At 42.8% G+C, this 15,359-nt stretch overlaps 2 protein-coding genes across 4 annotated transcripts in view; both read left to right on the forward strand.

Annotated features, from left to right (window-relative positions):
* Positions 1-815: 815 nt before the first annotated feature.
* LOC118942803 (ciliated left-right organizer metallopeptidase) lies at positions 816-8,855 on the forward strand. Its single transcript, XM_090213370.1, has 15 exons — positions 816-1,112; positions 1,203-1,374; positions 3,551-3,644; positions 3,833-3,884; positions 4,005-4,154; positions 4,359-4,484; positions 4,569-4,650; positions 4,971-5,116; positions 6,983-7,166; positions 7,344-7,413; positions 7,549-7,639; positions 7,795-7,899; positions 8,013-8,144; positions 8,227-8,360; positions 8,529-8,855. The coding sequence occupies exons 1-15, from the start codon at positions 816-818 to the stop codon at positions 8,785-8,787; spliced, it is 2,094 nt and encodes a 697-aa protein (XP_090069496.1). The 3' UTR covers positions 8,788-8,855.
* A 2,639-nt stretch (positions 8,856-11,494) lies between these two features.
* The window catches only part of LOC110500497 (uncharacterized), a 9,349-nt gene continuing 5,484 nt past the window's right edge, over positions 11,495-15,359 (forward strand). The window contains exon 1 of one of the 3 annotated variants that reach the window (XM_021577892.3): positions 11,495-11,678. In XM_021577892.3, coding sequence (XP_021433567.1) covers positions 11,657-11,678 — 22 coding nt within the window. In that variant the 5' untranslated portion in view covers positions 11,495-11,656. The remainder of the gene's footprint in view (positions 11,679-15,359) is intronic. The other 2 variants (XM_090214573.1, XM_090214574.1) reach the window with 2 other exon arrangements.

Below are 15,359 nucleotides of genomic sequence, written 5' to 3' on the forward strand. Positions count from 1 at the left end.
CAAAGTACATTTAAATACCTGGGTGTCAATGGTGGAGAGCTGTTTGGTCACTTGCAACTTGCACCGTTAGGAGAAGAGTGAAGGTGAGTCGGGAGGAAAAGCCATTAAATTTACCGAAGAAGATTGATGAGTATGTTGAGGAATGTCATTTAATTTAGAAAATTCTGCACTCAATTTTTGATGGGGTCGGCGCGAGGCTGGACACGGGGTTCCCAGGTAATTAGAACCGATTCAGTGGGGAGTTCAAATTGTCTAGATGAATTTAAAATAGCAGAGGAGAAAGTGGTCCACTATACAGCACCTTTTGACTAATAGCAAGGGGGAATTGAAAAACTTCGATTTAGGCTTACCCCTTTTCATGAAGTTGTGTAGAAAAGTTATGGAGACTCATTACGCAGTCTGAAACGGGCTCCTCTAGTGAAAAACAGGTCAGACTCTGATTAATTCAAGTGTCATTATCTACATCAGTCAATACTTGTATATTGACTCACCATTTATACATGTTTGAGTGAATACAGTAAATGTTACTAAGGCAACTACAGCATTATTGCGCAATAGTGTCCAAGTGGACTGCTGAAATGCAGTAGTTTTCCGAAGGTATATTTGGATTTCCTCTCTAAAATCACCTCTAATCCCACATGTTTTTCAAACAACTAATTTAGGATTATCTTGTAGCATGTTAGCTTAGTCCTGCAACTAGCCATTCAAATGACCATTTATATGAACAATGTAGACCTATAATAGAAATCTGTAACATTTAAAAGTAAAAGTCAAAATGTTTCATATAAATGGTCATTTAAATGGCTAGTTGCGGGATGAAGCTCGTAGCTGTTCGATCTACTGCTGATGTCATGTCAGTCCAACAGATCCGTCTCTGTGATCTCTTCCCCGAGATGAGGCTTCTGTGGAGGGGCGGCTCCTGTGGAAGGGCTATGATTATGCCTTCACCCCCCTCCCTCAGCAGGCCGTGGGTTTGGATGGTGGTGGTGGTCATATGGCTCCCTGGTGCTCTGGAGAAGTGTATCTTTGATGAGGTTCAGCAGTCGGTCACAGTGGTCACCACACCCACGGATCCAGACGGACCTCACCCTAAGACGACGGCCAGTAACAATGTTGGGCTTCAGACTCGACTTACTGCTTCAGAGGACACAGCTAATCCTTTTCAAATTCCTTCATTTGCGCTTCAACTTTCTTCATCCCAGAGACACCACAGGAAGCGCACAAGAGAGCTGGCTCCACCCACAAACCATCCTCAGCCAATCAGGATCCACACCTGGGTTCCGAGGGATAGCCCTGCCCTGTCTCAGGTGGAAAGCGAGAGACTGGAGCCAGCAGTCAGGGAGGCTGTGGGCATCGTGTCCAACTTGCTGTCAGGTAGGAGAGGAGTGTGTCTGTCTCTGTGTGCTGTGTGTTTGAGTGGATCTGTACTGCACAAAAATATAAACGCAACATGAAACAATTTCTAAGATTTACAGTTCATATAAGGAAATCAGTCAATTGAAATAATTAAATTAGGCCCTAATCTATGGATTTCACATGACTGGGAATACAGATATGCATCTGTTGCTCACAGATAACAACAAAAAGGTAGGGGCGTGGATCAGAAAACCTTTCAGTATCTGGTGTTACCACCATTTGCCTCATGCAGTGTGACACATCTCCTTCACATAGAGTTGACAGGGTCTGTCTGGCCCTGTCCGGACAGGGCCACAGTGTCTCCCGACCGCTCCTGTCTCAGCCTCCAGTATTTATGCTGCAATAGTTTGTGTCGGGGGGCTAGGGTCAGTCTGTTATATCTGGAGTATTTCTCCTGTCTCATCCGGTGTCCTGTGTGAATTTAAGTATGCTCCCTCTAATTCTCTCTCGCTCTCTCTCTCTCGGAGGACCTGAGCCCTGGGACCATGCCTCAGGACTACCTGGCATGATGACTCCTTGCTGTCCCCAGTCCACCTGGTCATGCTACTGCTCCAGTTTCAACTGTTCTGCCTGCGGCTATGGAACCCTGACCTGTTCACTGGAAGTGCTACCTTGTCCTGGACCTGCTGTTTTCGACTCTCTAGAGACAGCAGGAGCGGTAGAGATACTCTCAATGATCGTCTATGAAAAGCCAACTGACATTTACTTCTGAGGTGCTGACCTGTTGCACCCTCTACAACCACTGTGATTATTATTATTTGACCCTGCTGGTCATCTATGAACGTTTGAACATCTTGGCCATGTTCTGTTATAATCTCCACCCGGCACAGTCAGGAGAGGACTGGTCACCCCTCAGAGTCTGGTTCCTCTCTAGGTTTCTTCCTAGGTTTTGGCCTTTCTAGGGAGTTTTTCTTAGCCACCGTGCTTCTACATTGCGTTGCTTGCTGTTTGGGGTTTTAGGCTGGGTTTCTGTACAGCACTTTGTGACATCGGCCGATGTAAAACGGGCTTTATAAATACATTTGATTGATTGATTGATCAGGTTGTTGATTGCGGCCTGTGGAATGTTGTCCCACTTCAATGGCTTTGCAAAGTTGGTGGATATTGGCGGGAACTGGAACACACCGATCCTGAACATGTTCAATGGGTGATATGTCTGGCCAGTATGCAGGCCATGGAAGAACTGGGACATTTTCAGCTTCCAGGAATTGTGTACAGATCCTTGTGACATAGGGCATGCATTATCATGCTGAAACATGAGGTGATGGCGGTGGATGAATGGAACGACAATGGGCCTCAGGATCTCTTCACGGTATCTCTGTGCATTGAAATTGCCATAGATAAAATGCAATTGTGTTTATTGTACATAGCTCATGCCTGCCCCCATAACCCAACTGCCACCATGGGGCCTTCTGTTCACAATGTTGACATCAGCAAACCACTTTCCCACACAATGCCATTCACGTGGTCTGCAGTTGTGAGGCCGGTTGGACGTACTGCCAAATTCTCTAAAACGATATTGGAGGCGGCTCATGGTAGAGGAATGAACATTCAACAGCTCTGGTGGACATTCCTGCTGTCAGCATGCAAATTGCACGCTCCCTCAAAACTTGAGACATTGAGACATCTGTGGCATTAGGTTGTGTGACAAAACTGCACATTTTAGAGTGGCCTTTTATTGTCCCCAGCACAAGTTGCACCTGTGCAATGATCATGCTGTTTTAAACAGCTTCTTGATATGCCACACCTGTCAGGTGCATGGATTATCTTGGTAAAGGAGAAATGCTCACAAGCAAGAATATAAACAAATTTGTGCGCAAAAGTTTAGAGACGTAAGCTTTTTGTCTGAACGAAAAATGTCTGGTATATTTTATTTCAGCTCATGAAACATGGGACCAACACTTTACGTGTTGCGCTTATATTTTTGTTCAGTGTATCTACTGTGTGTGAATGTTTCTCAGTAGGAACATTATTGTGTGTGGATGTTTGTCAGTAGGAACATTTATTGTGTGAGTCTTTGACTGAGTCTTGGTGACTTTTGTGTCACGTTTGTGTGTAATAACAATGTAATGATGTATTCATGTGTGGATAACTAAGTATTTCACTGATAATTTAATACTTGCTGTCCCGACAGTAAACAGAGTCCCTGGTCATCTGCTGCTCAGCAGAAACATCAACAAGTACTGCAAGTTCATATGGCGGAACGCCAGCGCTGCCAACTATAACAAGTCTGTGTGTTACAACTGTATACCTAGCTATATGTGTGTATTTGTCCATTTCTTTACATAGTAAAATACTGTCTCTGTTTATACAGTATGTTCCTCTTGTCTTAGACTTTCTGATACAGTATATTGGATTTTCTACTGTTATTGGTCGGTGAATCATTTCAACCAATCAAAGATTTCCATTTCCGCAGGTGTGGCCGAGCCAATGAGAACTACAGGACGGAGACCTGTCTGGATGTCATTGTGAGTAGCAGCATCTGAACCCTCTCTCATATCACACAGAAAGGGAGATGCTGTGTTATTATTAGTCCTTTGATGGAAATCATGACCTGCCAGTGAGGATGCACCACCATTGATTGACAGATCCCAGATGATCACCTGAGGGGTTGTTCCGTGTACTCAGAGCCTGATGCACCAACCATGACTGTGATAAGGCCTGAGGGGGCGGGACTTCCTGACACTGACTTCCTACTTTACCTCCACGCGCAGAGCACCGACAAGTGTCGAGCGGAGGTGAGGGGTTCCATGTAAATCAACTTAGTTGGTGACTGTCAACATAGCTCTGGTTGTCCTTAGGTACAGATCTAAGATCAGCAGATATCCTTACCAGCATACCCTCACCAATGAAAAGCAATACGATCAGTAATGAACTCAGGTCATAAAATACGTTGACTGTCAATGTATCACTTTTTCCTCTTCGCTATTCATATATCCCAGCCCAGTGTGTTGGCCTATGCAGTGCACTGCCAGACTGACTCCCAGGGTCGACCTCTGGCTGGAGTGGTGGTCATCTGTAGGGACAGACTGACTGGGGAGGGATATAGCCACCAAGGCACTGTGCAGGTAAAATAACTGTAATTGTGTGTGTGTGTGTGTGAGATATGTATATATGTATAAGTAAAATAATTTGCATCTCCTTTTCTCCAGACAGTGATCCATGAGTTGTTCCATGCATTGGGATTCTCCAAAGAACTCTTCAGCACCTGGAGAGACTGCTCCTACTCACAACGTCAGTAACCTTGCTTGTGTTATCATTTGGTATATTACATTTGTGTTATAAGGCTATATTCTATTGTGTTACTTTAGAGTGTGTTTTTGTCCAATCCTTTGGTCATGGCTTAACCTGTTAGATTTTTCTCTCTCTGTTGTAAAGGTATCTGTTTTTGTTTTGCTGTGGGTTTGTTGTTGTGTTGTGTGGTTGTTGTGTGATTGAGTTATACTCGGTTGTGTTGTGTGATTGAGTTATACTCTATTGTGTTGTGTGGTTGAGTTATACTCGGTTGTGTTGTGTGGTTATGTGATTCTGTGTTGTCTTATTGTGTTGTGTAGCTGGGATGGGCTGCTCCCCCCGGGGTCAGGTGACTAACACAGATGAGACAGGTCAGGTCAGGATCTACACCCAATCAGTGATCAGAGCCCTGCAGGAACACCTGTTATCTACTGACCCTGACCTTGGAGGACCACTGGAGAACCTGGTACGGACCCTGCCATGAGCCATTAACACACAATATATAGTAGTGCAGAAATATAGGCACTGTAGTCACACTCATGAAATACCGGACTCTCACACTATTCATATTATATACAGTGCCTTGCGAAAGTATTCGCCCCCCTTGAACTTTGCGACCTTTTGCCACATTTCAGGCTTCAAACATAAAGATATAAAACTGTATTTTTTTGTGAAGAATCAACAACAAGTGGGACACAATCATGAAGTGGAACGACATTTATTGGATATTTCAAACTTTTTTAACAAATCAAAAACTGAAAAATTGGGCGTGCAAAATTATTCAGCCCCTTTACTTTCAGTGCAGCAAACTCTCTCCAGAAGTTCAGTGAGGATCTCTGAATGATCCAATGTTGACCTAAATGACTAATAATGATAAATACAAGTCTCCGTATAAATGCACCTGCACTGTGATAGTCTCAGAGGTCCGTTAAAAGCGCAGAGAGCATCATGAAGAACAAGGAACACACCAGGCAGGTCCGAGATACTGTTGTGAAGAAGTTTAAAGCCGGATTTGGATACAAAAAGATTTCCCAAGCTTTAAACATCCCAAGGAGCACTGTGCAAGCGATAATATTGAAATGGAAGGAGTATCAGACCACTGCAAATCTACCAAGACCTGGCCGTCCCTCTAAACTTTCAGCTCATACAAGGAGAAGACTGATCAGAGATGCAGCCAAGATGCCCATGATCACTCTGGATGAACTGCAGAGATCTACAGCTGAGGTGGGAGACTCTGTCCATAGGACAACAATCAGTTGTATATTGCACAAATCTGGCCTTTATGGAAGAGTGGCAAGAAGAAAGACATTTCTTAAAGATATCCATAAAAAGTGTTGTTTAAAGTTTGCCACAAGCCACCTGGGAGACACACCAAACATGTGGAAGAAGGTGCTCTGGTCAGATGAAACCAAAATTGAACTTTTTGGCAACAATGCAAAACGTTATGTTTGGCGTAAAAGCAACACAGCTGAACACACCATCCCCACAGTCAAACATGGTGGTGGCAGCATCATGGTTTGGGCCTGCTTTTCTTCAGCAGGGACAGGGAAGATGGTTAAAATTGATGGGAAGATGGATGGAGCCAAATACAGGACCATTCTGGAAGAAAACCTGATGGAGTCTGCAAAAGACCTGAGACTGGGACGGAGATTTGTCTTCCAACAAGACAATGATCCAAAACATAAAGCAAAATCTACAATGGAATGGTTCAAAAATAAACATATCCAGGTGTTAGAATGGCCAAGTCAAAGTCCAGACCTGAATCCAATCGAGAATCTGTGGAAAGAACTGAAAACTGCTGTTCACAAATGCTCTCCATCCAACCTCACTGAGCTCGAGCTGTTTTGCAAGGAGGAATGGGGAAAAATGTCAGTCTCTCGATGTGCAAAACTGATAGAGACATACCCCAAGCGACTTACAGCTGTAATCGCAGCAAAAGGTGGCGCTACAAAGTATTAACTTAAGGGGGCTGAATAATTTTGCACGCCCAATTTTTCAGTTTTTGATTTGTTAAAAAAGTTTGAAATATCCAATAAATGTCGTTGCACTTCATGATTGTGTCCCACTTGTTGTTGATTCTTCACAAAAAAATACAGTTTTATATCTTTATGTTTGAAGCCTGAAATGTGGCAAAAGGTCGCAAAGTTCAAGGGTGCCGAATACTTTCGCAAGGCACTGTATATATTATATTGTGCTTTACCTTTCTCTATCTACCTCGTTACCCATAACTTCTTTCTCACACTTATCTCTCTAAATCTCTCTCTTTCTCTCCCCTGCTCTTTAACACACACTCTGCCCCTCCCTCTCTCTATCTCCACTCCTCATCTCCCAGGATGTAGGTTCTAGTGGTCTGTCCTCTCACTGGGAGTCCAGGGTGCTACTGGGTTCCATCATGGCTGCAGCCCTGGGGGATCCAGCTGTGGTGCGTGTCGACCCGGTCACCCTGGCCGCACTACAGGACACGGGGTGGTACTCTGTCAACCACAGCCGAGCACAGGGCCTGGTGTGGGGAAAGGGTGAGGGACCCGCCTGTCCATTGAGACGGATATAACTGAACCAAACAGATAAGGGGGTTTAGAAAGAATATCTGTCAAAGAGAAAGAGTGTGAGAGAGGAATATCGTGTGGTATGAGTGATTCTGTGTGTACCTGATTAATGGCGGTAGTGAATTATTGTTTGTGTATCTTTCGTAGGTGAGGGAGCAATGTTTGGATTACGGTCCACCTGCCATGACAACTCCTCCTCATTTTTCTGCACAGGCAGGTAGTGTTATTCTTTTATTTGAATATCCCACACTTAACCATACAATAAAAAACAAACCCCATTCTCCAACGTTGTCTAAAGCTGTCCAGGTACTCTACCTCATTCTCTGTTTGACTTGTGTTCTCCATCGCTCAGTGGTTTAGGGTGTCATTATCTTCACCGCCACAAGGGGGAGTGCCAGACTGACGCTCACCTGGATGGGTGCCGCATTTACAAACCTCTAATGGTGGGTCTTCTGCATACTTATTTACTTCAGTTTGACCGTTTCTCTGAACTCTGTTCTCCATGACAAAACAGTATTTCAAACACTCTTCCTCAGCTTCACCTTCTCTCTCTATTTGAACTTCTCCCTCTTTACTTCTCTCTCTGTGTTTTCCTAAGAGTGAGTGCTGGAAAGAGGAGAATGAGAGAGAGACTGAAACAGAGTGGAGTGGAGAGTTGTACCGTATAGACAGCCGATGCTTCTTCTCTAACCTGAGCAGAGAGGTCAGTGTGTGTGTATTTTATGTGGACTCACACCGCATATCTTTGTGAAAAAGTGTATGAAGGTGACACCTACCCATTTATTTTATTTTCTATCCATCTCCTCTCTCTGTCAGAATGTCTCCCTGTCCGTCAGTGACTCTGTGGTGGGGCGTTGTTATAGACACAGGTGTACTGGGCTGAACCGGTATCAGATACAGGTGTCTGGCTCTGACTGGTTGGATTGCCCAGTAGGAAGCACCATTGAGGTAAACTTTTGAGCATACACCGATTTTGCCATTTTGGCCATTAGATTCTACCATGATTTGACATGATTTCTCATTCATTCAGGTGACAGGTTACAGGGGGCTAGTTGCATGTCCTGACAAGAGGTTGTGTTATTACCCTGACATTGGTCTCTCCATCGACAACCAGGACCCCCACTCTCCAGCTGCCTCTACTAAAGGCACAGTGACTACTGAGAAGTGAGTATGGCTGAGTACGAAGTATTTCAGTATCTTTGGTATGGCACAATATGAACTTGCAATGTTGTTATTTTAATCAAGTTTTAAGTGGTCTTTCACTTTCTCAGAGCGCAATACATTATTTATTTATCAGTATAAATAAAGTGTTTATTTTCTTCTCTCCCTCAGCGATCCCCTGTTACATCAGAACACAATCCCTGACCCGAGCCTGACCTTTGACCCTGCCGCTACGTGTGCAGAACCAGGGGTCAGTACAGACACCACGTTGGCTGCAGTCCTGGGGGTCAGTGCTGCTGTCTGTCTCCTGGCTGCCCTGATGGTGGCCTACAGGAGGTACCGCTCCTCCAGAGTCAGGGTGCATGCTGCCCCTGAGGCCCCCAGTGTTCTGCAGTTGCACTCGACCCAAAGTGATTCAAATAACTGCTAATGGAAACTGGGTGTCCATTATAGCACAGTCTTGTGCACGCACTGGTGTAAATGGTTACTTAATCAAGTAGGTGGTGTTTGTTCATTATTTATCAGAGGGGGAAATTGACTATTTGTTAAGTGTCGAACTGTACAAATGAAGAAAGTACAATAGAGTAAAGACCAATGCGACGCTGAGGTGTTCTAATTGTCCCCTGGATTTGTTGTTCAACATGGATTTAGCTTTAACACTATGTTAACCTGTAATAACAATGAATTATGTGAGCGTTTTCTGTGTCTTATCCCTGTGGTATACATTTTACTCATACAAATTGACATATAAAATGTAAATCTGCACTATTTATTTTTTATACAGATCTGTTGCCATGGTGATGTTCTCTGGAATCCCCCTTAGATAAGTCAGAGCAGGGAAGGTTCCAGGCATAAGGGACATAAGCGGTAAGCGTTCTCTTAGGCCTCCACCCCCCCCCCCCAAAAAAAAAAAAAAAATATATTTTTTAAATATTAACTAAATATACACTACAGTTCAAAAGTTTGGGGTCACTTAGAAATGTCCTTGTTTTTGAAAGAAAAGCTCATTTTTTTGTTCATTAAAGTAACATCAAATTGATCAGAAATACAGTGTAGACAATGTTAATGTTGAAAATGACTATTGTAGCTGGAAACGGCAGAATATTAATTATCCCATTATCAGAAACCATCACTCCAGTGTGCCAATGGCACATTGTGTTAGCTAATCCAAGTTTGTCATTTTAAAAGGCTAATTGATCATTAGAAAACCCTTTTGTAATTATGTTAGCACAGCTGAAGACTGTTGTTCTGATTAAAGAAGCAATAAAGCTGTCCTTCTTTCGGCTAGTTGAGTATCTGGAGCATCAGCATTTGTGGGTTCGATTACAGACTCAAAATGGCCAGAAACAAAGACCTTTCTTCTGAAACCCGTCAGTCTATTCTTGTTCTGAGAAATGAAGGCTATTCCATGCGAGAAATTGCTAAGAAACTGAAGATCTCGTACAACGCTGTGTACTACTCCCTTCACAGAACAGCACAAACGGTCTCTAACCAGAATAGAAAGAGGACCGGGAGGCCCCAGTGCACAACTGAGCAAGAGGACAAGTACATTAGAGTGTCTAGTTTGAGAAACAGACCTCAACTGGTAGCTTCATTAAATAGTACCCGCAAAACACCAGTCTCAACGCCAACAGTGAAGAGGTGACTCTGGGATGCTGGCCTTCTAGGTAGAGTTGCAAAGAAAAAGCCATATCTCAGACCGGCCAATAAAACAAAATATTAAGATGGGCAAAAGAACACAGACACTGGACAGAGATATGGCGTTTTCTTTGCAACTCTGCCTAGAAGGCCAGCATCATTTCTCAGAACAAGAATAGACTGTCGAGTTTCAGAAGAAAGTTATTTCTGGCCATTTTGAGCTTGTAATCAAACTCAGAAATGCTGATGCTCCAGATCCTCAACTAGTCTAAAGAAGGCCAGTTGTATTGCTTCTTTAATTAGCACAACAGTTTTCAGCTGTGATAAGATGATTGCAAAAGGGTTTTCAAATGATAAATTCTCCTTTTAAAATGATAAACTTGGATTAGCTAACACAACATGCCATTGGAACACAGGAGTGATGGTTGCTGATAATGGGTCTCTGTACGCCCATGTAGATATTCCATAAAAATCTGCTGTTTCCAGCTATAATAGTCATTTACAACATTAACAATGTCTACACTGTATTTCTGATCAATTTGATGTTATTTTAATGGACAAAAAAAAAATGCTTTTCTTTCAAAAACGAGGACATTTCTAAGTGACCCCAAACCTTTGAACGGTAGTGTATATATATGTATTTTCAGGCGGGGTGAGGGTACTCAACTAACTGTTGACAGTTAGAATAGCAGAATACACAATGTGAAACTTCAACATTTGGTTGTGCTTCAGCAAATTTTCTCTTGTTATGTCAGTCACTGACAGTCACTCACTTAACCAGCTAACAATTTTTTAATTGGTAAGTTAGTCTAGCCACCTATCTAAACTTGTAATAATGGCCAAATACTGACCAGGCACGCAGGGCAAAAGCCCAGGGGCCCCTATTGACTTTGTTAGTCACTCTCAGTCAGATATCATTAACAGGGCATAAGTCATGGCACATGTGTAGAATTGCAAGAATTTTGCTTTAAAATTGAAAAAAATGTCTCTCCCCATGGAAAAATGGGTAGAATTGCAGATAATTAGCTGTAAAACTGAGAAAAAAGCAGTGTCTTGCCCCATGGCATTTAAAACAAATAATTTCATGAAATTTGACATAAAATTGTAAAGACAATTATCCGCCCCATGACAAAATGTGTAGAGTTGCAGGAAATTCACTTTAAACGTACATTTAATCTCTGCCATAAAGAGGGGGGCCACTAAAATGTTTTTGCAGACTCAAATGTTTTGCTTGCTTAGGGCCCCCAAAAGGCTAAAACGGGCCCTGAGTCAGAGAATGTCAATTGATAGAAGTTAATCTGCAGTGACTGTGATCTGTCATGCTCAATGATCAAGATAATTCTAATGCTGGACAGTCATGAAACATGACAAGATGCACAGGTGCTAGTCTCTAGGAATCAGTTCAGCAGCACAAAGTATAACAATACACTTTTCAAACACTAGCTAGGAGTAAAATAGTAGAGCATCAACAGCATGCATTTCCTTCATACCATGTGACTTCTCGTAAATGTCAGGTGAAAAGGAAAGTGAAATCTAGCTATGTTGGAAAAACACGTACAAGAGATAGTCGAGGAACAAATCGGCTTCTCTTATTCATATCCCACAGTCCGTCCTGTGTGTATGAGGCAACGACTGAGAGACAGTGGCGAGAGAGCAACACGATGACAACCCAGCAGCAGGAGGGTGAGAAGCGCTATGACCCCAAAGACACCACGCTCAAGTTCGTCACTAGACACGATCATATTAGTAAAATGTATCTAAGCCTCTCTTGCTCAACCTTAGTTTATGATTTCAAGTAAAATAGGAATCGCTTAATAGGTCATGGAATGTTGTATGCAGATTTGAAAGTATTGATTTGATTGTAGCTTGAATATACAGTAAATGAAATATACAGGTAACTGCCAAAATAATGGAAACACCAACAAAGTGTCTTAATAGGGCGTTGGGCCACCAGGAGCCGCAAGAACAGCTTTAACACGCCTTGGCATAGATTATGCAAGTGTCGAACTCTATTGGAGGGATGCGAACTATGTCCCCCATAAACTGCGCGCGTGCGCGGCCGCGCAGCATCTGCCAGGATTGCCGGCGCAGAAGAAATGTCATGCCGCGCAGAGACGCAAGAGATTGAATGTCACTGAGTTCGCCCCATTAGTTTGCTCTATTTAGATCAACGTTTTTTCCTGTGATCGAATCAACATTATATCAGCCACTTTTCAATGTAAAAAAAAAACAAAAGAAATCTAACTTTGCAAGACTGAGTCTTTGATTTTGTTGTGGGCAAAGCAAGAGCGCAACGGAGTAGAATTCTATTGGCGGGGGTAGTACACGAGCGCTCGTTCAATCACCCGCGAATGAATGCGTTTTTCAGATCAGTTCAGATCAGAGCGCAGTGCCGCGGGTGTCCCCATTTGTTGATATTCTTTTCTAGTAAGCAAGTTTCTTCATCATAAAACACAATACAATGCAATTTATAGTCACCTATTTGGAGTGGCGATTTTAGCATGTAAATCTTGGTGGGGCAAAAAAAAAAAGAAAGTGGGATGCATGTCAGCAAAGCCACTACACAACACAACACTAAACAATACATTCATTGAGGCCTCCCGAGTGGCACAGTGGTCTAAGGCACTGCATCGCATTTGCTAGCTGTGCCACTAGAGATCCTGTTTTGAGTCCAGGCACTGTCGCAGCCAGCGGTGACCGGGAGACCCATGGGGCTGCGCACAATTGGCCCAGCGTTGTCTGGGTTAGGGGAGAGTTTGGCTGGCAGGGATGTCCTTGTTCCATCGCGCTCTAGTGACTCCTGTAGTGAGCCGGGCACATGCATGCTGATACAGTCGCCAGGTGTACAGTGATTCCTCTGACACATTGGTGCGGCTGCCTTCCAGGTTAAGCGGGCATTGTGTCAAGAAGCGGTGCGGCTTGTTTGGGTTGTGTTTCGGAGGACACACGGCTCTCGATCTTCGCCTTTCCTGAGTCTGTACAGGAGTTGCAGCAATGAGACAATACTTTAACTATCAAATGGATACCATGAAATTGGGGAGAAGAAGAGGTAAAACATGTTTTATTAATTGCACTATAACGGTGACAAACTGTATCCACAAACTGTTAGGGCCTACATAAAGTTGTCCCAAAGCAGGCCCAACATCTTACCACTGCTACACCTGGCTATCAGCGGAGCCTTGTCTGGCAGCCAAGCTGTTCATTCAGCCTCATTTACTGCCTTAAAAAACACAGCTGATATGGCTGACTTGCTTAAACAAATGTGGTTTCTAATGACAATTAAGATGTACAAACTATGGCATAAGGGGACGCAAAGCGGATAAGAGGCAATCCGTAATTTTGATAAAGACATTAATGAGCGAGCTAGGATGGATGTCGTCAATATAACTATTTACTCAGCACTTTTGAAATGTACAGCGACAGAATTTTGAACATTGAACATTACAGTGTTCTCCCTGTACACCAAGTCAGAACCGTAGGATAAATAAAGGTGGCATATAAGCAGACAATGAAAGCTCTTACAATATTCAATGATTGCATTTCTTTAAAACAGGTTATAGGCTACATGTGCACCACCAAGTCAGAACAGTAGGCCGAAATTAAGGGGGTTAAGAGGATTAAATAGACCAAATTATTAGGGGGAGGTACATGGGCTACTGACATCTTACTACACAACATACACTACCATTCAAAAGTTTGGGGTCATTTAGAAATGTCCTTGTTTTTGAAAGATAAGCTACTTTTTTTGTCCATTGTAATAACATCAAATTGATCAGAAATACAGTGTAGACATTGTTAATGTTGTAAATGACTATTGTAGCTGGAAACAGCTGGTTTTTAATGGAATATCTACATAGGCGTACAGAGGCCCATTATCAGCAACTACCACTCCAGTGTTCCAATGGCACGTTGTGTTAGCTAATCCAAGTTTATAATTTTAAAAGACTAATTGATCATTAGAAAACCCTTTTGCAATTATGTTAGCACAGATGAAAACTGCTGTTCTGATAAAAGAAGCAATACAACTGGCCTTCTTTAGACGAGTTGAGTATCTGGACCATCAGCATTTGTGGGTTCGATTACAGGCTCAAAATGTCCAGAAACAAAGACCTTTCTTCTGAAACTCGTCAATCTATTTTTGTTCTGAGAAATGAAGGCCATTGCCAAGAAACTGAAGATCTTGTACAACGCTGTGTACTACTCCCTTCACAGAACAGCACAAACGGGCTCTAACCAGAATATAAAGAGGACTGGGAGGCCCCGGTGCACAACTGAGCAAGAGGACAAGTACATTAGAGTGTCTAGTTTGAGAAACAGACGCCTCACAAGTCCTCAACTGGCAGCTTCATTAAATGGTACCCTCAAAACACCAGTCTCAACGTCAACAGTGAAGAGGTGACTCTGGGATGCTGGCTTTCTAGGCAGAGTTGCAAAGAAAAAGCCATATCTCAGACTGGCCAATAAAAATAAAAGATTAAGATGGGCAAAAGAACAGACACTGGACAGAGGACCTCTGCCTTGTTTGAATGTGTCTTTATTAACTCAATTATATATATTTGTTTAAATTGTTTGCAAACTGATATGTGAACACATATTGATGCCAAAATAACATGCAAAATAACATGTTTGTTTTTGCAAAAAATGTGGGGCTCAAAACAGGTTGGGTTCTGCCCTATCTGCCCTGAATGACTGGTCGCCACTGCCTATTTGGCCGATGGTGTTACAGACCAAGTCAAATATAATTAATTAATGTCAAGCTCTTTAAAAAAAAAAGTCTCATGCCATGTAGGCTACTGTAGGCCATATCAAAGTAATCCAAAGCTATTTCCAATGTTTTGGGATTTGCCACATTGGGTTTGTTGGTAGGCCTACATTATGCTCAAATAGCCACAATAGCTTATTGGCTAAAACATTAAGGGTACAGCCTCATTGTTCACTGTAAACGCACCGGAAATTACAAAAAATTCCTGAAACATTGACATTTCCGTTCACGAGACCTAAACTTGCTCAGTGCCCTAAACAATAATAGGGAACATTGGATGCAACACCATGTTTCCACGAGAAATTCCATCATTTGGTGTTTTGTTGATGGTCTCAGGGGCCCGCTCCAAAATCGCCCATAAGTGTTCAATTAGGTTGAGATCTGGTGACTGAAAGCACGCACGCACGCACGCACACACGCACACACAATTTAAACCACCTATTGTATGCTTCTTTGAGACCTCTCTTTCAAAGTCATGGTAATCAAAATAATGGGCAACTCGGCATTTTTATACCCTAAACATGATGGGATGTTAATTGCTTAAAACTCAGGAACTACACCTTTGTGGAAGCACCTGCTTTCAATATACTTTGTATTCCTCA

The sequence above is a fragment of the Oncorhynchus mykiss genome, chromosome 21 (assembly GCF_057628025.1).
Source record: "Oncorhynchus mykiss isolate SJ-2025 chromosome 21, ASM5762802v1, whole genome shotgun sequence".
Taxonomy (NCBI): Eukaryota; Metazoa; Chordata; class Actinopteri; order Salmoniformes; family Salmonidae; genus Oncorhynchus; species Oncorhynchus mykiss.

Coding starts and splice junctions, on each gene's coding strand:
- LOC118942803 (XM_090213370.1), top strand. CDS start 816: ATGAAGCTCGTAGCTGTTCGATCTACTGCTGATGTCATGTCAGTCCAA. Junction 3,645..3,832: donor AGCGCTGCCAACTATAACAA/GTCTGTGTGTTA, acceptor CCATTTCCGCAG/GTGTGGCCGAGCCAATGAGA. Junction 7,640..7,794: donor GCATTTACAAACCTCTAATG/GTGGGTCTTCTG, acceptor TGTTTTCCTAAG/AGTGAGTGCTGGAAAGAGGA.